Source organism: Nylanderia fulva, unplaced genomic scaffold, assembly GCF_048542155.1.
Source record: "Nylanderia fulva isolate GAGA-0341 unplaced genomic scaffold, ASM4854215v1 Scaffold3, whole genome shotgun sequence".
In the NCBI taxonomy this organism is placed as follows: Eukaryota; Metazoa; Arthropoda; class Insecta; order Hymenoptera; family Formicidae; genus Nylanderia; species Nylanderia fulva.
The window spans coordinates 1,669,905-1,695,973 of record NW_028190368.1 but is presented as its reverse complement, the minus strand read 5'-3'; the positions used below and the strand labels follow the sequence as shown (position 1 = coordinate 1,695,973).

At 27.0% G+C, this 26,069-nt stretch overlaps 5 protein-coding genes across 8 annotated transcripts; 4 read left to right on the top strand and 1 right to left on the bottom strand.

Moving 5' to 3' along the window:
• The first annotated feature begins 1,155 nt into the window (after window positions 1-1,155).
• On the top strand, window positions 1,156-4,094 carry LOC114946223 (putative sodium-coupled neutral amino acid transporter 10). Its single transcript, XM_029322674.2, has 7 exons — window positions 1,156-1,216; window positions 1,384-2,023; window positions 2,139-2,418; window positions 2,598-2,734; window positions 2,813-3,037; window positions 3,131-3,341; window positions 3,417-4,094. The coding sequence occupies exons 2-6, from the start codon at window positions 1,511-1,513 to the stop codon at window positions 3,293-3,295; spliced, it is 1,320 nt and encodes a 439-aa protein (XP_029178507.2). The 5' UTR covers window positions 1,156-1,216; window positions 1,384-1,510; the 3' UTR covers window positions 3,296-3,341; window positions 3,417-4,094.
• A 5,346-nt stretch (window positions 4,095-9,440) lies between these two features.
• LOC114930138 (uncharacterized) lies at window positions 9,441-14,309 on the top strand. Its single transcript, XM_029301905.2, has 13 exons — window positions 9,441-9,717; window positions 9,850-9,986; window positions 10,075-10,302; window positions 10,383-10,578; window positions 10,659-11,102; window positions 11,182-11,409; window positions 11,491-11,721; window positions 11,803-12,030; window positions 12,114-12,341; window positions 12,425-12,652; window positions 12,734-12,961; window positions 13,043-13,270; window positions 13,349-14,309. Exons 1-13 carry the CDS (start codon window positions 9,441-9,443, stop codon window positions 13,903-13,905), a joined length of 3,438 nt encoding a protein of 1,145 aa, XP_029157738.2. The 3' UTR covers window positions 13,906-14,309.
• A 1,180-nt stretch (window positions 14,310-15,489) lies between these two features.
• On the top strand, window positions 15,490-18,468 carry LOC114930045 (putative sodium-coupled neutral amino acid transporter 10). Of its 2 annotated transcripts, XM_085484300.1 has the most exons (7): window positions 15,490-15,546; window positions 15,728-16,373; window positions 16,493-16,766; window positions 16,888-17,024; window positions 17,116-17,343; window positions 17,424-17,523; window positions 17,715-18,468. In XM_085484300.1, the coding sequence occupies exons 2-7, from the start codon at window positions 15,843-15,845 to the stop codon at window positions 18,077-18,079; spliced, it is 1,635 nt and encodes a 544-aa protein (XP_085340426.1). In that variant the 5' UTR covers window positions 15,490-15,546; window positions 15,728-15,842; the 3' UTR covers window positions 18,080-18,468. The 2 variants fall into 2 exon arrangements, with proteins under 2 accessions (XP_085340426.1, XP_029157647.2); XM_029301814.2 differs by lacking the exon at window positions 15,490-15,546 and having other exon boundaries at window positions 15,691-16,373.
• Window positions 18,469-19,979: 1,511 nt separating this feature from the next.
• Window positions 19,980-22,129, top strand: LOC114946201 (uncharacterized). Its single transcript, XM_029322635.2, has 3 exons — window positions 19,980-20,370; window positions 20,919-21,140; window positions 21,678-22,129. The coding sequence occupies exons 2-3, from the start codon at window positions 20,925-20,927 to the stop codon at window positions 21,984-21,986; spliced, it is 525 nt and encodes a 174-aa protein (XP_029178468.1). The 5' UTR covers window positions 19,980-20,370; window positions 20,919-20,924; the 3' UTR covers window positions 21,987-22,129.
• Ipp (inositol polyphosphate 1-phosphatase) lies at window positions 21,774-26,004 on the bottom strand. 3 transcript variants are annotated; one of them, XM_029322622.2, is made up of 5 exons: window positions 25,871-26,004; window positions 24,006-24,222; window positions 23,620-23,890; window positions 23,184-23,352; window positions 21,774-22,939 (listed from the first exon to the last, which is right to left on the bottom strand). In XM_029322622.2, the coding sequence occupies exons 2-5, from the start codon at window positions 24,216-24,218 to the stop codon at window positions 22,486-22,488; spliced, it is 1,107 nt and encodes a 368-aa protein (XP_029178455.1). In that variant the 5' UTR covers window positions 24,219-24,222; window positions 25,871-26,004; the 3' UTR covers window positions 21,774-22,485. The 3 variants fall into 3 exon arrangements, with proteins under 3 accessions (XP_029178455.1, XP_029178448.1, XP_085340724.1); XM_029322615.2 differs by lacking the exon at window positions 25,871-26,004 and adding an exon at window positions 24,703-24,871; XM_085484598.1 differs by lacking the exon at window positions 25,871-26,004 and adding an exon at window positions 24,328-24,456.
• Between the last annotated feature and the right edge of the window lie 65 nt (window positions 26,005-26,069).

The window sequence follows — 26,069 nt, the reverse complement described above, 5'->3', positions numbered from 1 at the left end:
ATTTAATCAGAGAACACAATCGACTTGAAAGAATAAGAGAGAAATAACACTTATCGAATCCTGACAATATATATATATATATAATGCATAGATATGAAAATCCAGTAATAATTTTGACAATAATAGAATTCACATTGCAATAACTATTAAACAAAGTTTATTTATAAATAACTCGTTATTTTTCAAATAGTATGGTATATTTAAGTTAATTATTAATATTTTTTAAATTTTATGTTTAATTATTTTAATATTTATAGAAATATTTAAAATTTTATTATATATTATAAAAATTAAGATATAAAAAAAGAAATATATCAAATATATATGTATATAAATATGCTTAATATATCTATATACTATATAATCGTATATATTTATTTTAAATTATTTAACATAAATATACATTATTAATATTATTTTACTATTATTTTACTATTATTACATGTGCGTATATTTCAATAATAGAATATGTATACATATATATATATATATATATATATATATATATATAACCACATATAATGCAACTCACATACTGCGTACAATATTTAAAATAACTGTTTTGCATATGTAAGACTACCATATAAATTTTTTTTTAACTGAAAAAGTGTAAAATCAACAATAAAAATATTGATTTATTAAGTATTCAATTATATAAATAAGATTAAATAAAATTTTTTTTGACACCACAATTCAGCCTAATCGATATTATATATTATTCGATTTTCCAATAATACATTTGGTGTAAGTTTTCAATTTACATTTTAATATAAATAAAAAATTCTTTTTTTAAATAATAATATAATTATATAGTAGCACTTATTATTAGATGTATTTTGATGAGTTTAATTTATACATGGACACGCACACACACACATAAACTTATATAATTTATATGTTTATATTTTAGACTGTACAAGATGATAGATATGGATATATTTTTTACTTTCTAATTTATATCAAAAAAGTCGAAAATATCTCTATATATATAGTTTTGTGGAATATTTAATTTCTCTTATAAATTCAGAAAGATCACGCGCATAATCTTAAGAATTTGAAAATGTCTAAAATTTTAATAACTTATGTAACGTAAATTATACAAAGAGTGGTGTTTATTTTGTTTATCTCTTTGAGAGAGTCAAGGAGATAGAAGCTGAAAATTCTTATTGTTAGTTTTGCGGGCAATAAGGACGTTAGATGGATAAGAATTTCTTAGGTAAGTTAACGTATGTGTATTATATAATTACTTAATATTTAAATTTATATCACAATATAAAGATATAGTATATACGCATATACTCTTTGTAAAATAAAGTACTTCGCGAGAATAGTGCAATATAATGCAACAACTTCTGTTATACACCTCGAAATATTTTTTTCAAGGAAATTAATATATCGCTCAAGACGACTTTCCAGAGTGATTTTTGATAATTGCAAAAGAATTCGAAGAAACATCACACTGTGACAAAGAGGAAGAATTTACAACTTTAAACTTCTATAATAATCAGCTATGCCGACTATGACTATATCGATGGAAATGATTGAACTAATATCGCAAGTGATGACTCCCGTTAACAGCTTCGTAGGGGTGAGTCTCCTGACGATGCCCTACTGCTTCAAACAATGCGGCATCGTCTTGGCCACTCTAATATTAATTCTGTGTCACATCTTGTCACGACTGGCGTGTCGCTTTCTCATCAAGTCGTCCGTACTAGCAAATAAACGCAAGTTTGTACTACTTGCTTCTCACACGTTCGGTATGAAAGGGAAGTTTCTCGCGAAGATTTTAATCGTCGGTTTTATGCTGGGAACTTGCGTCGCCTACTTCATCGTCATCGGCGATCTGGGATTCCAGCTCGTACAGAATCAGATGGATAATGTAATCTCGGAGCATATTCGCACACTCTGGATAATCGTGATCGAAGTCTTCGTAGTTTTTTTTGTCGAACTATGTCAAAATATTGATTATCTGTTTGACACTTACATCATTAGTGTTAGCTTCTATCTTTGCGTTGCAGTAGAGGTAAGAAGTATAATATAACTTGACGTGTGCATTCATAAAAATGTTCTAAAATACAAGCGCTAATATAACTTTTATACCATAATACTCTATGTTTTTATTTATTTTTAATTGACAGACTGTAATAAAATTTTTCATTCCGAAAAATTGGTGGAGCAATATTAATTGGGACAGTGTTGATTATTGGAGATTAGCTGGCATTCCCCAGTGCTTGCCAATCTTTTTCATTGGTTCCTTCTGTCATATTCAACTGCTCGAAATGTATGAAATGACTTCAACTACATCTCTAAAGAAAATGAATAAAGTTGCAGGACTAGCATTAAATATATGTACTGTTATGTGCATAATCGTTGGCTTCTTTGGTTACATTCGCTTTGGTAATACTCAATCACTCGCAGGTAATGTAACAAAATTGATGCATTATCTTAAAATAAACTATATGTTGCAATTGTCATCATCATATATATTCTTATTCATTCATATATCATTCATTTATTATTCATATATTCATTCATTTATCATATATATTATTATTTGTATTTTTATTACTTTTATCGTCTTTATATTAAATTTGCAGGAAATATTTTACTGAATTCTGAGCCTGACATGTTGTCCGAATTTATTAAATTGTTATTCATAGTTTTGATTGTATTCAATTTCCCTCTAGTCATTCGTACTTGTCGTAACAGCTTGTATTCTCTTTTATTTAATCAGGTATGTATGTTCTTTAAAATAAGGATAAATATATTATTGTAATTCTTAATCTATATACTTTATTGTGTTGTATATTAGATAACTACTGACGAGCTATTTGTCAGTCATTTGTCAAAATTCAAATGTCTATGCCTCACTGTCGCAATAGCAACCATTGCTATGGTAATCGCTATTCTAATGCCAAGCCTAGAGATTGTTCTTAGTATCATTGGATCGACGATTGGAGTAATGATCTTAATATTTCCGACAACAATTTTTGTATCTATTACGACGAAAAATAATGGTGATAAACTATTGGCGCAAGTAAAATCACTTTTATCGGCAATTCTTATTACTTTTCTTGTAATTTTTTGTATGTTTTATATACGTGATATCTTTATCTCTCTCTGTCTATAGTGTATTATGATATTTGGTATATGTATCATTATTATCCTATTCGGTTTGTGTGGCCGATGGATGAGTCAATATATATCTATAAAAAATAATGAAACAATATATATACACGAAAGAAATATTCTTCAATTCAATAAAATCAATCGAGTGGAATACATTACATCCTAATGTTTCTAATATTGATAATTGATGAGTCTCTATGCTAGAACGAAAAGTATAATGTTGCGATGAATTTATCTTATGCTTTCATTATTATATTGCTTTCTGACATTACATTTTATTTTTACAGGCAAAATGATTAAGCTGTAAAAGGGTAAAGGGTGTTTTCAATAAAACTGTTTTGATGCAAAGAAACAGCATGCCGAAAAATCTGATAAAGCAGCAGTAAACACCTTTATGCCGATAAAAGAAATAAAAGTAGAAACAATTAAAACTTTAAATGAGTAATTATATATATAAATGCGATGCAGATTACTGCTAATATCAACAGTTCTAAAATCGATGAATCCGTTATATTTAAAGCGAAAAAGAAGAATAAAATAATCAAGGAAAAGGGACGATTTGCAGAAATATACGGCAGTTATTAAGTATTTTTATATTATTAACTTAAATGTGTTAAAAAAGGAGAAATTTAAATTGACGGCTAATAGAGATATTCCAGTTTGTTGCCTTAAAATTTTGATGAATAAGGCACTCAAGACACAGAAGAAAAAATTTGAGAGGAAAAAGGTGGAAATACGATGGGATGAAATATTTCAAAGGAGTGTGAAAAGAAAATGTGAATTAACAAAGATAATATTTAATCAGAGAACACAATCGACTTGAAAGAATGAGACAGATTTAAATGTTTCGGAATTCTGCAAATATAAACTAAAGATATGAAAATATTCAGTACTATTTTTTGACAATAACAGAATTCACTCTGCAATTTTATTTATATATATATATATGGCTCGTTATTATTCAAATGGTGTGTATATTTATGTTAATTATAAATATTTTTTAAATATTATGTTTAATTATAAATTTTTATAAAAATATTAAAAGATTTTATTATATTATTATAAAAGTTAAGATATTAAAAGGTAAATATATATCAAATATGTATATGTATAATAAATAATATAATGAATTATATATATATATTTATATATATTTGTATATATTTAATATATGTATAAAATACATACATTGTTTTGAAATAATTAACATAAATATACTTTATTAATATTAATTACATTATTATTACTACATGTATATATACAAAATTGTAACACATAATTTATTTATTATATTCAATTTATATTATTTATATTTTATTATAAATGTGTATAATATTAAATTATTGTAAATAATCAAATTTAAAAAATGTGCTGAAAATTTTTCTATTTTTGTTTTATATATGTACGTATATTTTAATTGTATAATATTTACATTTATATAGGTATATAATGACTCACGCTGTGTACGATGTTTAAAAGGACTGTTTTACATATGTGAAACTACTATAAACATTTTTTGTACTGAAACATTATACACAAATGACAATACAAATATTAATTTCTTAAGTAATCAATTATATAGATAAAATTAAATAAATATATGTTTTTACAACGCAATTTATCTTATTTGAATATCGCTTATCACTTTTTATATTATCCAATTTTCCACGATAATACATTTAGTGAAAGATACCAATCTAGATTTCAATATAAATAAAAAATTCTCTTTTTATAATATAAATTATACAATATAACACTTATTGTTTGATATTTTGAGGCGTATAATTTACCTACGAACACACACATACACAGACACAAACCTGTAATTTATATGTTTATATTTTAGACTCGAGAATATTACACATGTAGAGCTAATATATATTTTTTAAATTTAAATAATAAAGTAGTAAAAAATATTGCCATAAGTGTAGTTTTGTGAAGAGTATTTAATTTCTTTTAAATCCAGAAAGAGAGATCACTTAGAATCTAAGGGATTTGAAAATGTCTACATTTTTCATAATTCATGTAACGTAAATTATACAAGAGTGATGTTTGTTTTGTTCTCCTCTTCGAGAGGGGGTGGAAAAAGCTGAAAATTATTGGTCTAGTGGACAATAAGTACGTTAGATGGATAAGAATCTAATTAGTAATCTTTAGTATCTCTCTAATGTAAATTAATATATGTATTATTATAATCAATATATATTTTTATATCCTTTCTTTAAAAAAGACATGTTAATTGACAATGAGTAAATTTAATTTTAAATAAAGTATCGAGGCCTCTTTTCTGCGAGGCTGGTTGGTTGTTTCGAAGTTTATTTTGCGACTTGAATCACAACCAAATCGTTTGATACTGTTACAGTTTGTGGTCAAACTTAATATTATTTTAATTTGCCGTTTTCCTATTATGCGCACATAATTTTATGTTTATGTCATCGAATTTCTCTATTATGTATTACATAATTTTAATTAACCGAATTACTATTAATTTTAATTTGCTGAATTTCTATTATGTACATAATTTTATTAAATTTTTTTATAATTTTATTTTTCCTAATATTAATATTATCTTCTCTCTGGTTAGTTTTATTTTTCCTAATATTAGTTTTCAATATTAGTTATTGAAAAAAGAGAAGTCACTGAGGTAATTCCCTCCCGAAAATAAAAAAAATGTTTAGTGATCTGCATTTAAATAATTATATAGATATTTTACATAATACTGTATAGATGCCTCTTTCTCTCTCTCTCTCTCTGCTCTATTTTTCTCAGAGTATTACAACAATATATTGTAAATATAAAATCTTCACTAAAAATTTTTTCATTTTTTTTATATTATATTTTTTAAATAGATAGAATAAATAATTTTTCTATTTTATAATGTAAAAATAATTTTGAAAATTTAATTTGGATTATAAAATAACGAATAGTATTTTCTACTTTAAACATTTTTATAGCAATATTGCTGTACATCTTATATTTCAAATATTATTTTGATTACGTGTAATATGCATCAATAAATTATTTCAGGAAGCTGAATAAGAAGTACGATATATAGTTATAGAGAGAGACACAGAACATTTTAATAACCACGTAAGTGCACCGGTAGCATAAATATTGTTAAGTACATATGTCTTAAAACATGTATTTTTATTCGCTCTTTAAATAAATAGCTACATATATATAAATGTATCGTATAAATTCGACAGAGACATGAAAAAAAGCAAATTTATTGCAGGCAAGGTAAGGATGAGTATAATATAACTCAATGTGTGCATTCATGAAAATGTTTTAAACTAAAAGATAAGATAAAGAATTGAGAAAAGTATAAATTATTATTAAATGTCTTATCAGATGGAACTTTACAGACTCTATTCTTCTGATAAGAAGAAGAATTTTGAAGATAAAAAATTTGACAAGCAATTATTTATATTGAGCTCAATTAAAGTTGCCTCAAATTAAAGCGAACGTTTATTTGTCTGAACAGAGAAATAACAATAAAAATTATTTCTATGGATTTATTTCCGTCGTTCTTAATTTTGGATAATGTGAAAGAGATTAAAAACTTTAAAAAATATAATGTATATAGGTAAAAAATATTCAGTAATATTTCTTAAAAATAATATAGAAATCACACTACAAATAACTGTAAGACATTGTTTATCATAAATTTTTCGTCATTTTTTAAAAATATTATATATTTATTTTAATTATAAATATTTATAAAAAAATATATTTTTTTATATTATTATTATTATTATTACATATTATAAAAATTAAAATATAAAAGAACGAAATATATCAAATATATATGTATATCATAATGAATAGTGAATTAAGATATATTTAATATATATAAATTTAAAAAATATATATATTTAAAATATATTGTATATATATATTTAAATAATTAAAATAAATATATATTTTTAATATTACAATTTAATATATACATTGTATACAAAACTCTTTTTGCATATATATATTATTATTTATTTACGTTATATTAATTATGATCAAGTTTAAAATGTGTACTATAACAATTTTTCTATTTTTGTCTCATGTGTGCGTATATTTATTTAAGTGTGAAGAGATATATATATATATATATATGTATATTGTTACGTCCCTGGATTTGCATCCCTTGTGCAACTTAATTCATTGGTGCGCGTGTGAGTGAGTGAGACTTTTGCAGAAATTGCAAAGGACCGTTTCGAGGACGTAACATTTTGGGGGCTCAGCCGGGATAATAGTAAAGTGAAGTTGCACAGGGGATGCAAAATCCAGGGACGTAACAATATATATACTATAACGACTCCCATATGCTGTGTACGATGTTTCAAGTGATTGTTTTATATATGTTAGACTATTTTATAAACTTTTCTAAATCTTAATGATTGTAAAGAATAACAATACAAACTAATTTTTTAAGTAATCAATATATACATAGATGTAAAATTAAATAAAAATATTTTTTATACTGTAATTTATCTTATTTGAATATTGTTTATTATCGCTATTATTCAATTTTACACGATAATATATATCTGATAAAATATTTGAATCCATATTTTAATATAAACATAAAATTCTCTTATTATAATATTAATTATAGAATAGCAATTATATAGTTTGATATTTTAATGTATATAATTTATCCACGAAGACAGACACACACATGCACACACACCAACATTATAATTTATAATAAGAATATTAAGTCGGCTCCTTAATTTAAAAACACGATCTACACTTTATTCCTCTCAGCCAATAGAGCCTACACGCGATGTTATTGCGATACATAAGAAAGAAAGAAAATTTGGAAACTAAGGAATTTGTATCCTATGGTTGGGATCTCAGAAATTCCCCTTTTTCCTCTCTTAACTTTTCCTGTAAAGAAATAGGCGAGAAAAATATTGGTCCGAAAGTCGGCTCAGTCGGGAATCAGCCATCCCAACCATAGGATACAAATTCCTTAGTTTCCAAATTTTCTTTCTTTCTTATGTATCGCAATAACATCGCGTGTGGCTCTATTGGCTGAGAGGAATGAAGTGTAGATCGTGATTATAATTTATGTTTATATTTTAGACTCTACAATATTATACATATAAAGAAATATTAAATTTTTATATAAAATTAAAAAGCAAAAAAATATTTTTGTATGTGTAATTTTGGAGTATCTAATTTCTTTTATAAATCCAGAAAGATTACGTAAAATCTTAAAGATTTGAAAATGTCAATTTTAATAATACATGTAACGTAAATTATACAATAGAGTGTTGTTTATTTTGTTTCGTTTCTCCGAGCGGAGGATAGAAGCTGAAAATTCTTAGTTTTGTGAACAATAAGGACGTTAGAAGGATGAGAACTTCTTAGGTAAGTTAACGTATGTCTATTATATATAATTAATATTTAAATGTATAGTACAGCATAAGAATATATTATATACATATATACTTTTTAAAATAATAAGGTACATCGCGAGAATTAAAAGTAGCGCAACATAATGCAACAACTTCTGTTATATAAACTCTGAAATATTTTTTTCAAGCTAATTAATATATCACACAAGACGACTTTTTTGAGTGACTCTTTTGATAATTGCAAAAGAATTTGAAGAAACATTACACTGTGACGAAGAGGAAGAGTTTGCAACTTCTATAATCAACTACGTTGACTCTGTGACTATGTCGACGAAAACGATGAAACGACTAATATCGCCATTCTTTACTCCCGCTACAAGCTTCGTAGGGGTGAGCCTCTTAACGATGCCCTTCTGTTTCAAACAATGCGGCATCGTCTTGGCACTTTTACTGTTAATTCTGTGTAACATCTTGTCACGACTGACATGTCACTTTCTCATCAAATCGGCCATACAAATCAACAAACGCAAGTTTGTACTACTTGCTTCACACGCGTTTGGTCAGAAGGGGGAATTTCTTGCGAAGCTTTTAATCGTCAGTTTTATGCTGGGTACTTGCATCGCCAACTTCATCGTCATCGGCGATCTGGCATCGCAAATAATCAGCTATATCACGGGAGAGACAACATTGGACATTGGAGAACGTCGCATCTTCGTCATACTCACAACCGGATTAATAACAGTTTTTACTCAAGGACTGAATCAAAATATCGTTGATGCGTTTAAGATTTGCCGCTTTAATGTTTTTATTTATAATTTGATTGCAATAAAAGTAAGAAGTAAAATATAACTCAACGTGTGCATTCATAAAAATGTTCTAAAATACAAGCACTAATTATATCTTAAAACATATTCATGCTCCATATTTTTCTTTATTTTTAATTGACAGATAATGATCAGATCTTTTCTTATTATCCATTTGGAAAATTGGACAGGCAGTGTTAATTATTGGAGATTAGAAGGCATTTTCCAGTGCCTGCCAATATTCTTCATGGCTTCCTTCTGCCATATTCAAATGCTTGAAATATATCACATGACATCATCTACAGGTTCAAAGTTAAAGTTACTGAATATAATTGCAAAAGAAGTATTAAATAGATGTACTTATTTATATTCAATCGTTGGTTTTCTTGGTTATATTTGCTGTTATAATACTCAATCACTCACAGGTAATTTATTATTAACAAAATTGATACATTATCTTACGCAATATTCGACGTCACCGTCAAATATTATATTATTCTATATTGTTATCAACTTCGTTGTTTACAACTTTTATCATTTTTATATTGAATTTGCAGGAAATATTTTGATGAATTATAAGCCTATTATATTATTGGAACTGATTAACGCGGGATTCTTATATATGGTTGTAAACAATTTCCCTCTAGTCATTTTTATTTATCGTAACAACTTGGATTCCCTTATACGTAGCGGGGTATGTTCTTTAAAAAAAAAAGCATAATTATATTATTGTTATATTATTGTAATTCTTAATCTACATACTTTATTGTGTTATATATTAGATAACTACTGACGAGCTATTTGTCAGTCATTTGTCAAAATTCAGATGTTGTTGTCTCACTATCTTAATAGTCATCAGTTCTACGATAATTGCCATTCGAATGCCAAGCCTAGAGTTTGTTCTTACTTTTATGGGATGTACGATTGGAGGAATGATCTTCATATTTCCGGCAGCAATTTTTATATGTTTAATAAATAGCAGTAATCTTAGTCAAAGATTACTATCGTATGTAAGGTCAACTTTACAGTAATTCTTGTACTTTTTCTTGTAACTTTTTGTATTTACATGTGATATTGTTATTATTTGTAGTTCGTTGTAATATTCGGTGTTTGTTTTATGGCCTTCTTTATGTACGCCAATTTTTACCCGATGAAAAAGTCTACAAATACAAAATCAGCCGATATTGTTCTCAATTCAATCAGTCCATCGTTGAATAATATAAGTGATGATTTACATATGAATCTTAATGTTTCTAATAATTTGACTCTCCATTCTGGAGCAAAAGGTATAGAATATTGCGATGAATTTATCATTTGCTTTCATTATTATCTTATTCTCCAACTTCACATTCAATTTTTTTTACAGACAACATTAATAATCTGGAAAAAAACGATAGTCTTATTAATTTAAATGCGGAAAAGAAGGAGGAATCTAAATTGGTATTTAATGGAAATATTGTTGAAATCGGAACTGCGAAATGGTTTGAGCAATTAGGGCAAATCAGAGCACGAACACTAGAGTTGCAGAAGGAAATGCAGAGAATGGGAAATACATATAAGAATGAATGGGAGATTAACCCTGAGCAATTGAAGGAATTCAAAGTACGAACACTAGAGTTGCAGAAGGAAATACAGAGAATGGGAGGAAAGACATATATAAAGTATAAAACGGAGATTAACCATGAGCAATTAACGGAAATTGAAGCACTAGTGCTAGAGTTGCAGAGTGAAATGCAGAGAATGGAAAAGAATAAGATATTTAAGAAAAGTGAAATATTTAAGAAAGTGACTCTTGATTCTGAAACAAAAAGTATAGAATATTGCGATGAATTTATCTTTTGCATTTATTATTATCTTATTCAGACTTCACACTCAATTTTATTTTACAGACAAAATTAATAATCTGCAAAAGCTTAATGTTCTCAATGAAACAGTTTCGACACTGGAAGATGACATTGAAGTATCCATAGCGGAACTTATGATTGATGAAGAAAAACAGAGTGCTGAAGAATCTGATGAAGCAACAGTAAACTCTTTTATGCCGAGAGAAGAATTAAAAGTAGAAACATTTAAAACCTTAAATGAGAATTTAAATGCGGTCGATTCTGGAACGATAGGTATAGAATATTGTGATGAATTTATCTTTTGCATTTATTATTATCTTATTCTCAGACTTCACATCCAATTTTATTTTACAGACAAAATTAATAATCTGCAAAAGCCTAATGTTCTCAATGAAACAGTTTTGACACTGGAAGATGACATTGAAGTATCCATAGCGGAACCTATGATTGATGAAGAAAAACCGAGTGCTAAAGAATCTGATAAAGCAGCAGTAAACTCTCATTTGCCGAGAGAAGAATTAAAAGTAGAAACAATTAAAACCTTAAATGGGCATTTCAAAGTGATAGTTTATTCTGGAATGATAGGTATAGAATATTGCGATAAATTTATCTTTTGCTTTTATTATTATCTTATTCTCAAACTTTACATTCAATTTTATTTTACAGACAAAATTAATAATCTGCAAAAGCCTAATGTTCTCAATGAAACAGTTTCGACACTGGAAGATGACATTGAAGTATCCATAGCGGAACCTATGATTGATGAAGAAAAACCGAGTGCTGAAGAATCTGATAAAGCAGCAGTAAACTCTCATTTGCCGAGAGAAGAATTAAAAGTAGAAACATTTAAAACCTTAAATGAGAATTTAAATGCGGTCAATTCTGGAACGATAGGTATAGAATATTGCGATGAATTTATCTTTTGCTTTTATTATTATCTTATTCTCTCAGACTTCACATTCAATTTTATTTTACAGACAAAATTAATAATCTGCAAAAGCCTAATGTTCTCAATGAAACAGTTTCGACACTGGAAGATGACATTGAAGTATCCATAGCGGAACCTATGATTGATGAAGAAAAACCGAGTGCTGAAGAATCTGATAAAGCAGCAGTAAACTCTCATTTGCCGAGAGAAGAATTAAAAGTAGAAACATTTAAAACCTTAAATGAGAATTTAAATGCGGTCAATTCTGGAACGATAGGTATAGAATATTGCGATGAATTTATCTTTTGCTTTTATTATTATCTTATTCTCTCAGACTTCACATTCAATTTTATTTTACAGACAAAATTAATAATCTGCAAAAGCCTAATGTTCTCAATGAAACAGTTTTGACACTGGAAGATGACATTGAAGTATCCATAGCGGAACCTATGATTGATGAAGAAAAACCGAGTGCTGAAGAATCTGATAAAGCAGCAGTAAACTCTCATTTGCCGAGAGAAGAATTAAAAGTAGAAACATTTAAAACCTTAAATGAGAATTTAAATGCGGTCGATTCTGGATCGATAGGTATAGAATATTGCGATAAATTTATCTTTTGCTTTTATTATTATCTTATTCTCAAACTTTACATTCAATTTTATTTTACAGACAAAATTAATAATCTGCAAAAGCCTAATATTCTCAATGAAACAGTTTCAACACTGGAAGATGACATTGAAGTATCCATAGAGGAATCTATGATTGATGAAAAAAAACAGAGTGCTGAAGAATCTGATGAAGCAACAGTAAACTCTTTTATGCCGAGAGAAGAAGTAAAAGTAGAAACAATTAAAACCTTAAATGAGAATTTAAATGCGGTCGATTCTGGAACGATAGGTATAGAATATTGCGATGAATTTATCTTTTGCTTTTATTATTATCTTATTATCAAAATTTACATTCAATTTTATTTTACAGACAAAATTAATAATCTGCAAAAGCCTAATGTTCTCAATAAAACAGTTTCGACACTGGAAGATGACATTGAAGTATCCATAGCGGAACCTATGATTGATGAAGAAAAACAGAGTGCTGAAGAATCTGATGAAGCAACAGTAAACTCTTTTATGCCGAGAGAAGAAGTAAAAGTAGAAACATTTAAAACCTTATATGAGAATTTAAATGCGATCTATTCTGGAACGATAGGTATAGAATATTGCTATGAATTTATCTTTTGCTTTTATTATCTTATTCTCAGACTTCACATTCAATTTTATTTTACAGACATAATTAATAATCTGCATAATGGTCTCAATAAAGCAGTTTCGACACTGAAAGATGGTATTAAAGTATCCATATTGAAACCTATGATTGATCAAGAAGAACAGAGTGCCGAAGAATCTGATAAAGCAGCAGTAACCTCTGTTATGCCGAAAGAAGAAATAAAAGTAGAAAAAAAGAAAACCTTAAATGAGAATATAATTGTGACACAAATTACCGCAGATACCAAAAGCTCTAAAATTGATAAATCTGTTACATTAAAAGCGAAAGATGAGGTAAATATAATTAAGGAGAAGGACCAACCTGTGAATCTGCAAAAGAAAAGTAAGGGAAATTTGTATTCCTTTAAGGAATCTTCTGGGGAAAATAATATGGAAACATCACAGGAAATATTAGGAAATAATGTACATTATTTCCTTCGTGTCGGAGACAAACTCATCGGTCTTAAAAAAATATCCGAGATTTTTTTACCTGATAGACGAAAAAAAAGTGAGATAAAATATGAGTTTTTAGAAGTTAAAGAGCAAAGTGTAGAGAAATCTATAGAGAACTGCGTATAGATGCGAGAAATACAGATTATGAATAAAATATAAAAGATATAGAATTTACAGAGGAATTTGAAGAATAAAGAAAAGTATAAAGTATTATTAAATGTTTTATTAAAAGGAACTCTACAGACTCTTTTCTACTGATGAGAAGAAGAATTATGAAGATAAAAAATTTGACTATCAATTATTTATATTGAGCACAATTAAAGTAGCCTGTGATTAAAACGAACGTTTATTTGTCCGAACAGAAAAATAACAATAAATATCATTTCTATAGATCCCTTTCCATCGTTCTTAATGTGGATAATGTGGAAGAGATTAAAAACTTCTGAAAATATAATGTAACATAAAAAATATCCAATAATATTTGAAAATGATATAGAATTCACACTACAAATAACTGTAAGTAATATAGAATTTACACTACAAATAACTGTAAGACAATGTTTGTCATAAATTTCTCGTTATTTTTAAAAAATATTATATATTTATTTTAATTATAAATATTTATTAAAAAATTTTTTAATCTTATTATTATTACATATTATAAAAATTAAGATATAAAGATTGAGATATAAAGGAACAAAATATATTAAATATATCTGTAATTATAATAAATAATATAGTGAATTAATATCATTTATATGTTTAATATATATAAATTTAAGAAATATATATATTTAAAATATATATATATATATATTTGAATAATTAAGATAAATATACATTTTTGTAATATTATAATAACATTATTATTAATATATATACGTTGTATTAAAACTCTTCATATATATATATATATATATATATATAATATATTTGTGTTATATTAATTATTATCAAGTTTAAAATGTGTACTAACAATTTTTCTATTTTTGCCTCATGTATGCGTATATTTAATTAAGCGTGAAGACATATTTATATATTATACATAATAACGGCTCACATATGTTGAGTACGATGTTTTAAGTGAGTGTTTTACATATCTTAGACTATTTTATAAATTTTTCTAAATCTTAAAAATTGTAAAAAATAACAATACAAACTAATTTTTTAAGTAATCTATATATACATACATGTAAAATTAAATAAAAATATTTTTTACAATCTGTAATTTATTTTATTTGAATATATCGTTTATTATCGCTATTATTCAATTTTCCACAATTATATATTTGATAAATGATTTCAATTCAGATTTTAATATAAACAAAAAATTTTCTTTTTATATTAATAATTAAAAATAGCAATTATTGCTTGATATTTTGATGTATTTATAATTTATACCTACAAAGACACACACGTGAGCATTATAATTTATGTGTTTATATTTTAGACTACAATAATATATATATATATATATATATATATATATATATATATATAAAATATTAGTTTTTTATTTAAAATTAAAAAGTAAAAAATTATTTTTGTATGTGTAATTTTGTGAAGTATCTAATTTCTTTTATAAATCCAGAAAAATCCATAAAATCTTAAAGATTTAAAAATGTCTATAATTTGAATAATACATGTAAAGTAAATTATACAATAGAATGTTGTTTATTTTGTTTTGTTTCTCCGAGCGGATGATAGAAGCTGAAAATTCTTAGTATTGCGGACAATAAGGACGTTAGAAGGATGAGAATTTCTTAGGTAAGTTAACGTATGTCGCTATATTATACATATATAATTAATATTTAAATTTATAGTACAACATAAGAATATATTATATACATATATACTTTTTAAAATAATAAGGTACATCGCGAGAATGAAGAGTAGCGCAACATAATGTAACAACTTCTGTTATAAACTTTGAATTATTTTTTTCAAGATAATTAATATATCACTCAAGACGACTTTCCGGATCGACTCTTGATAATTGCAAAAGAATTTGAAGAGACATCACATTGTGACAAAGAGGAAGAGTTACAACTTTAAACTTCGATATGTCGACAACTATGTCGATTCAGGCTTTGTCGAAACTTATAACAAAATTACAATTACCACTAGTGATGTCTCCCATTAACAGCTTCGTAGGGGTGGGTCTCCTAACTATGCCCTTCTGCTTCAAACAATGCGGCATCGTCTTGGCCATTTTGCTGTTAATTCTGTGTAACATCTTGTCACGACTTGCGTGTTACTTTCTCATCAAGCCGATTGAAAAAGTGGGTAGACGCATGTTTGTACTACTTGCTTCACACGCGTTTGGTCAGACGGGGAAATTTCTCGCGCATCTTTTAATCATCGGTTTTATGCTGGGTACTTGCGTCGCCAACTTCATCGTCATCGGCGATTTGGTATCGCAGATAATCAGCTATGTGACGGGAGAGACAACATTGGAGATACATCGCATCCTCTGCATAATCATAATCGGATTTACAACAATTTTTCCTCTAGGACTGCGTCAAAATCTCTATTATTTGGTTAACTATTGGAATGAGTTTACGATATTCTTCTATTATTTGATTGCAGCAGAGGTAAAGGGAGTATAATATAATTCAACGTGTGCATTCATGAAAATGTATTAAAATATAAGCGCTAATTGTATCTTAAAATATATTAATACTTCATATTTTTCTTTATTTTTAATTGTCAGATGGTAATCACATCTCTTTTTATCATCTATTCGGAAAATTGGACAGACAGTGTTAATTATTGGAGATTAGATGGCATTTTCCAGTGCCTGCCAATATTCTTCATGGCTTCCTTCTGCCATATTCAAATGCTTGAAATATATAAAATGACTTTGACTTTATATTCACCGTTAATGTATAATATTGCAAAAAAAGCATTAAATAAATGTACTTTTATATATATAATTGTTGGCTTGTTTGGTTACATTTGTTTTTATAATAGTCAATCACTCACAGGTAATGTAACAAAATTGATGCATTATCTTAAAATAAACTATGTCACCGACTATTATATTATTCTATACTGTTATCAATTTCGTTGTTCACAACTTTTATCGTTTTTATATTAAATTTGTAGGAAATATATTACTGAGTTTCCAGCCTAACATAGTATCCACACTGATTCAAATGGGATTCATATTATTGATTATATTCAGTTTCCCCCTAGTTATTATGAATTGTCGTAACAGCTTGAATTCCCTTTTATGTAACAAGGTATGTCGTAACGTAATTGTATTCTTTTAAAAAAAACATAAGTTTATTGTTTTAATATTATTGTAATTCTTAATTTATATACTTTATTTAGTTATCAGTTGACAAACTATTTGCCAGTCATTTGTCATTATTTAGATGTCTATGTCTCACTATCTTAATAATCATCACTTCTATGATAATTGCTATTCGAATACCAAGCCTAGAGATTGTTCTTAATATCATGGGATCGACGATTGGAGGAATGATCTTCATATTTCCGGCAGCAATTTTTATACGTATAATAAATAGCAGTAATCTTAGTCAAAGATTACTATCGTATGTAAGGTCAACTTTACAGCAATTCTTGTACTTTTTCTTGTAATTTTTTATATTTACATGTAATATTGTTATTATTTATAGTTCGTTGTTATATTCGGTGTTTGTTTTACGGCTTTCTATATGCACGCCAATTTTTACTCAATGGAAGAGTCTACAAATACAAAATCATTGAATAATATAAGTGAGAATTTACGTATGAATTTTAATGTTTCTAATAACTTGACTGCGTCGATTCTGGAGCAAAAAATACAGATTATTGCGATAATTTAATCTTTTGCTTTTATTATATATTATCTTATATTCTCAGACTTTACATTCAATTTTATTTTACAGACAAAATTAATAATCTGTATAATTTTCTCAATAAAACAGGTTCGACACTGAAAGATGACATTAAAGTATCCATAGCGAAACCTATGATTGATAAAGAAGAACAAAGTGCCGAAGAAATTGATGAAGCAGCAGTAAATTCTTTTACGCCGAGAGAAGAGTTAAAAGCAGAAATATTTAAAACCTTAAATGATATGGAAACGTCACAGGAAGAAGCAAGAAATAATGTACATTATTTCCTTCGTGTTGAAGACAAGCTCATCGGTCTTGATAAAATATCCGAGTTTTTTTTACCTGATAGACAAAAAGAAAAAATGTCGAAATTTAAGTTTTTGGAATTTAAAGAGGAAAGTATAGAGGAATCTATAGAGAACTGCATAGAGATGCGAAAAATAGAGTATGAATAAAATATAAAATATAGAATTTTGAAAGTAATTTAAAAAATAAAGAAAAGTATATGTCATTATTAAGTGTCGTATCAGATGGAACTCTACAGACTCTATTCTTCTGATGAGAAGAAAAATTATGAAGATAAAAAATTTGTCAAGCAATTATTTAAATTGAGCTCAATTAAAGTTGCCTCTGATTAAAGTGAACGTTTATTTGTCCAAACAGGAAAATAACAATAAAGACCATTTCTATGGATCCGTTTCCATCGTTCTTAATGTGGATAATGTGAGAGAGAGTTTAAAAACTTCTGAAAATATTGTGTATACAGGTAAAAAAAATATCCACAGTAATATTTTTTTTAAAATAATAGAATTCACACTACAAATAACTGTAAGACATAGTTTGTCATTAATGCCTGTTATTTTTTAAAAAATATTATATATTTATTTTAATTATAAATATTTATAAAAATATAATATTTTATTATATTATTATTATTACATATAAAAATTAGGATATATAAAGGAACGAAATATGTCAAATATATATGTATGTTATAATGAATAATATAGTGAATTCTTTAACATATATTTAATATATATAAACTTAAAAAATATATATATTTAAAATATATACACTATATACATATATATATATATGTTTGAATAATTAAAATAAATATACATTTTTATAATTATAATTACATTATTATTACATGGAATACAAAACTTTTTTCATATATATATATATATATATATATATATATATAATTTATTTATGTTATATTAATGATTATCAAGTTTAAAATGTGTACCTACAAACTTTTGTATTTTCGCCTCATGTGTGCGTTTATTTAATTAAGTATGAAGACATATTTATATATATATATATATATATATATATATATACTATAACGACTCACATATGCTGTGTACGATGTTTTAAGTTACTGTTTTATATATGTTAGTTATTTATAAACTTCTAAATCTTAAAAATTGTAAAAAATAACAATACAAACTAATTTTTTAAGTAATGAAGATATAGATATAAAATTAAATAAAAATATTTTTTGCACCGTAATTTATCTTATTTGAATATCGTTTATTATCACTATTATCCAATTTTCCAAGATATTACTTTTATTTTAATTTGATGAGAGATCCTAATTTAGATTTTATTAAATAATAAAATTCTTTTTTCATAATATAATAAAATTATTTCTTTATTATCAAATAATGTTGAAACAAGTATTAAAATGTATTATTTCTTTGATTGGACGTTTATATAAAACAAGGAACAAGTATTTACAGTTTTAAGTACCGAGTTTTTGAAATTTAATCATGCATTTAAAATTAAGTTATTTAAATATTTTTATGTCAATTCTTCTAAATTAGTTAATTAGAGATTTGCAATCAAACTTGATGGATTTTGCAACTATAAAATAAAAATTTATTTATATGATCTTTTTTTGTGAGATCGATTACACATACCGAGATAAATTATTGAAAGCTACATTAAAAAAGAAATTATTAAATTAAAAATATTTTTATAATTCAATATTGCTTTAGAAATAATTTATTTGAAACAAATAATATTTATCTGCTTTGAAAAGGATTTTCTTATATCAAATAAATATTTTTTTGCATAGTGAATCAATATATATTAATTATTAGTTTAAAAAAGATTTAGAAGCCAGTGTTGAAATAAATATTCGAATTCAATATATTTTTTTGTTCAGTGCAATTATCCGCAAATGTTTGAAAGAAAAAAAGTGCGGCGTATTCGGCATGCGACATTCATTGACCTTTCATACATACGTTAAACATACCGCATACACAAGCGGTGATGAACCGTGACATAAATTACAATAATTCCGCGACGAACCGCCGGTTTGCACGTCCTGTAATTCAATGCTTAATGATAGCGGCAGCCGCAGTGATTCCCGTAACTTTGCGATATATACCTGTTTTATCAAAATCCCGAACCGGTATTACGACGACGACTCAGAGTGAGAAAAAAATCCTAATCGGCCGATGAACGCAAGAGTCATCATTTCTTCCTTGACTAAATCTTTGATCGTATCATCGTCATTATTTGCCGATATATTTCATTGGTTGATCGATCTAAATCAGTAGTCATTTTACAGTTGATTGTGGTCAATTGGATTCAATTCGATAGCGGATACGCGGAACTTTACTTATATGCATGTCAATTTTGCTATATAAGGAAACGTCGTTGAGGTGTTCCGTCATTCTTTAAGTGCGGTTTTCTCTGTCAATTCGGCTCTTAATTCCTCTCTTCAACATTCGTAAGTAATGAAAACGCTGTGGAGTTATGTAATCGATTTTAAGAAATTGCGATTGAATTGTATTGTGATTAAAATTATGTGCTGTGATGTTGTATTATATTGTGATTAAAATTAATATATTATGTATTATTTGTCAAAATATAAAAATTTAGTTTTCGAGTGTCACGTGATCTTTAATTGTTCATAATTTGTCAATTTTATATTTGAAACTTGTGTTTATACCACAATTCTTAAAGTATAGATGACGTAGCTCACACAATCGTGCTCAGCTGAATATTAATTTTACTTTGCATCAATATTGTGTATCTTACATAATGCAATTCATTTTGCAATTATATTTTAATGTCGGCAAGTTGTGTAATATACATTTCAAATTTATCTGAGAATCAGCAATTTTTTGCATATTATTTTAAGTAATATTATATAAGCATATACATGGTTGAAAAAACACAAATTTCAACGCTCAACAAAAAATTTTTGTAGCATATAGATTATATAATTCCACATTAATCATGTGATTTATCCACTACATCGATTTTTTCTTTTAGTTAATAATGAAGGCGCTATTGATTGTGGTCGCATTACTCGTAGCCGTCGAGGCTCAAGCTCATCAAGGATGGCCATATTATGGCCATAGTGCCGGAAATGGAAGAGGATTTAATTATCCTGGCCGTGGTCCTTGGGCATATCCGCAGCAACAGCAGAATCAAAATAATATATATGGTTCCGATGTCGAATGGGTTTGCCAAAATCCGAAAACAAATGACATGGTATAATATATTGCATTTAGGAGCACACAAAATTTCATTAAATTATGGATTTTTTATATCTATATATCTATCTATATATATATATATAAATATATATATATATATATATATATATATATATATGTATATATAAGCGTCTATAGAATTAATTTTGTTTTTTTCGTTCTTAATTAAAAAAAATTTTTTTATTCTATTTTAATTTTTTTTATATTATTTTATATATTTGTTTTTATATTACTTGAGCTTTTCTTAATAAGATTTTTTTAATATATAATTACAATAATTTTAAAATTCTTTAATTCTCTTAAATCAATACATTTATTAAATCATATATATGCATTTTTCTCAACACTTGAAAAATATTTTTTATATAAAATAAAATATCAATTATAAAGATGTAATATATACATATATGGTTTATTTTGAACCCTGGAACAATATTCGAAATTGACTTTTCGAGTGTTTAAAAATTAAAATGACAAAATACTGTGTAAAAAAATAATATATAAATATACAGTTAAATATAAAATTTTTTAGATGATTATCGCTACTGATAACACACGACGACAGCATCCTGGTGGAGGACCATGGTGGCAATCGCAAAATCCAGGACACCAAGGAAATCGTCATCAGCATGGAAATCAATGGGAACAACCGATTATTGTCGTCGAACAAGAACCTACTAATTCTAACACTAATAATAACAGATTACCACCGTTATTCCCGCAAACATCAGAAACTCCTAACAACAACAATAATAATAATAATAATAACAATCAACCACAATCAACCACGCCACCTTATCACGGCGGAGAAGGAATGATAGATATTAGAGTTGCACAATAAACAATAAATATATAATGTAGAAATATATAAAATCTATAAGATTTTAATGTAAGATTTCTATTTTTTAAGAGGAAATCGCTTTTTATAATTGTATAACAAATAAAAATAAAAATATGCACAATTGTGTATACATATCGAATCTATATTTGGACCCATTATTTATATCACAATTAACATCAATTAAGCAAATAATAATAATCTATTCATACATACACACACGCAATAGATATTATCATATTAGTTTATTATTGGACGTCATCTGTATTATAAACATCTTATACAATTGAATTAGCATCTACAGATAATATCACAAAATAATCACTAAAGATATTTCATAAAAACATCATCTAGACCTTTTACATAAAATTTATATGGAATGAATATAGTTTACTTATATAATCAGATATAAATTATAATACGTAATTATCGAGAAAATTTTCAGAATATATTATCAGATGTTATCATGACACATCTTTGTCACAATATTTTTTCTTTAATTTTAATTGGCTGATTTACATAAAATACATTTAAAACTTTCCAAAATTTGAGGATCTCTGTATGCTATCAAGCCTGCACGATTAGAAAAATTCGTACCAATAGGTAAATAATTCACGCTCAGATTTTCTGAATTTGGATTTACAATAAACTCTTTAAATTCGATGATGCCTCCGCCTACCGATAAAAGAAGTGCTTGTGGTCCGCACGTATCCCACTTGTAAGTTGAACCCTTTGACAAAATATAAGCGGCCGCTTGTCCAAGAGCGACGCTCAGTATCTTGTAACCAGCTCCAGGTGCTTCTATTAATCTGAATCCGTTGTTTAACAACTTTGATTTCACGTCTGCATCTTCAAAACGGCTGAGTAAAATGATCTTATCGGCGTTACACGTATCACTTATGGAAGACTTGCTAATACCACCTCCCAGAAAACCCCAGTAGCACTTTCCCGTCCATCTGTTCAGTTAATATAGTATAATAAAATGTAGAATATATTATTTACATACAGATAAATTAATATATTTGTTATACTATTATAAGAATAAATAATTCCTCCACTTATCATGAATAGGAAAGTGGAATACTTTCAAACAAATTTATATATATATATATATATATATATATATATATATATATATGGAGTATAAATAAGGAAAAGCTTATATTTTAAATTTATTAAAAATATATCGTTTCTACTTACTGCGAATCGACATTGGTGTAAAATGGTTGATTAACTACACCTAAAACTGGTACTCCAGTACTTTTCTTATATGCTCCAATTAATACAGTGACGCAACGTAAACCACTTAAATGTAAACCAGTCTGCTCGTCCACGACCTCCGTTGCACTTATGTAATCTGCTGTTGAATCTACAAAAGTTCCACGAATTGCTCCACAGGCATGCATTATCAAACTACAAAACAAACAGAAATTCTTACAAGCGTTGCGTCTCAGTTTACAGGCCAATTACGATTCTTAGTAACAAGAGAGACTTAGAGAGAGAGACTTTTACCATAATATTGTCCAACTTTTGTATTTTTTTTTCAGTCTTGCCCTGAATTAATTTAAACTTACTAAATATCAACTGAATATATTGTAATCTAAAATTATTGTCTGTTGCAGACCAGTATACTTACCGATTGGATCTATCCAAATACCAAGATCATCAACATTGATGTCAAAATCAGTGGGAATCTCTAACATGATTGGCACATCTGAGAGTTGAACATCTTTATGGACTTCAGCAGCAAGCAGTTCTGCTGCCACAGCATCGTTGCCCATAACTTTAGTCAGTAGTTGCGTTGTGTCTTTACTGCATGAACAGACTTCAACAATAATAGATTCTCCTAAAGTATTACTGAATACATTAGTTTCTTCGCCTTGCACCAGTTTAGCCAGCTCTGGAAACTATTCACAGTGCAATGAGAAAGTTTGAAGTATGATGAAAGTAAATTGACATTCTTTTCATTAGTGTATTATATTATATAAAAATATGTATCATATATTCTCTTTTTCTTTTTACCTCAATTTCTATATCATGTCTAATAGTTTCTTGAATGAGGACATCAGCTAAGGTTTTGAAATCCTGGAAGAAACGAGGATTCTTTTCTTCTAAGGACTTTTCTTGTACTAACAATTGAAATAGAGCTTCCTTTTGTCGACAAGTCCTGGCAATGTTTGCTGCCTTCTCTGAAGCTTGCAGGAGAACTTTTAGTAATCTGCTGCCACTCCTCATTTTTCTGTAAACAGAATTTATGTAATAAAATTAATTTATTACAAAAAAACAATTTATTATTAATAAAACGTATGAAAAGAAAAAAAGAACAATTAGAAAGACACATTACACTGCAGACACAAGAATCCTTACAAGCTCTATTGGATGAAAATTAAAAGTATTGATTTTCTATAAATATAACTGTATATAAAACATCTTTGTCCATTAAACAATATCGATAATCACTTCAAAATAGCACTCTTGTCTCGAAATATTAATAATTAAACTTTATTCATCAAAGAAATATGATCCAGACTACAGAAAAAATATCAACACATACAAATGCAATTACATGAAGCACGATTTAAATATTTATAATATCATAATTATTAATTTTGTAAATAATATTCAAAAGTTTAAAAATTGCGATTGTAAAATATTTTTTACACGCAGAATAAGAAGCTGAAAAGGAGGTACCAAATGTTAATATTTATATATGACTTACCTATATAGTTTAATATACAAACGAAAGAGAGAGAGAGAGAGCAAGAGAGAGAGAGAAAGAGAGAAAACTAATTTGTACAGCGTATACAGCAGCGTATATACACACTATACCGCGATTATTTCCTCTATGACGTGTGTGAAGAGGTGCACGTATACGTCAATCGAAATATGTGTCATTATGCTTGCGCAATGACACTGCGCGCCGTTACTTATTAAAATTCGCGGCTCATTTAAATACTAAACGTCAATTTATAATGCAAATTTGCGTTGGCGCGAATTTAAACAGCTTTTCGTCTCATTATACATGTATATTTCGTTTGAAAATACGAAAGACATCGTGCGCAAAAAAATATCATAAATGAATAAGTCATGTATTAACACACATTTTTGTTGTGTTTTATGTGTGTGCGTGCTTTTAAAAATTTTCAAATATGAAAATTGATTCTTAAAATTTTGTTTGAAATTAGAAAATTTCTAATGTTAAAAATTACAAATCTACAATATAAAACGCCACGAACTTATCATTTATAATTAATAATGAATAATAATAAATATTAATAACTATTAATAATGAATAATAATAATAATAAAATTAATAATGAATTTTGTAGTGAAGGAACCTTTAAAACCCTAGAAATTTTCTATCCGTTGGCCAATCAGCTGACTGTCAACAAAACAATGCATGACTTTAAGCTGATTTTACATTCACGCGACAAAACGTTTCAAACACGTATTAATTGATTGTCGATGAAAATTTGACAGAAACTTTAGAAATTCCTTAACCAATCACTATGTTCAAATTTTCAAATTAAATGTACCGAATAAAATAAGACGTTACTAACCTAGAGACTTATATAGCGCATTTAAAAAAAAAAAAGAATCACGCTTGTAAAGTTATTGGAATAAATTCGTAATTCAAAATTTTAATATTTCTTCAACAAGATTAATATTCACTAAAAAGTATATATATACATACAAAAATACATACCTTTGTAAATTCAATATCAATAAGCAACAATAGCTAGATATTATTTTATATAATAATTTAGACCTATTTGACAAAATATATATCAAGTGTCAAACGAAATGTCAAAATTTATATAAAATATTCTGCTCTAATATTACAGATAGAAACTTGATTATATCACTATATATTTATCATCACTCACATCGCGCGTGGATAATTATCGCAAATGATCCTTCATCGGCGGCTTTTTCTGTTTTCTTCTAACGTAATATATGGGCGTACATGCATGCAAATAAACCCATTTCAAGCGCTTTACAACAACGCAGTAAGCGAGTCCACGACGCATCCCTCTCGCATATATCCGCGAATGCATGCGCGGTGCAAAATCCGCAATACGCGTC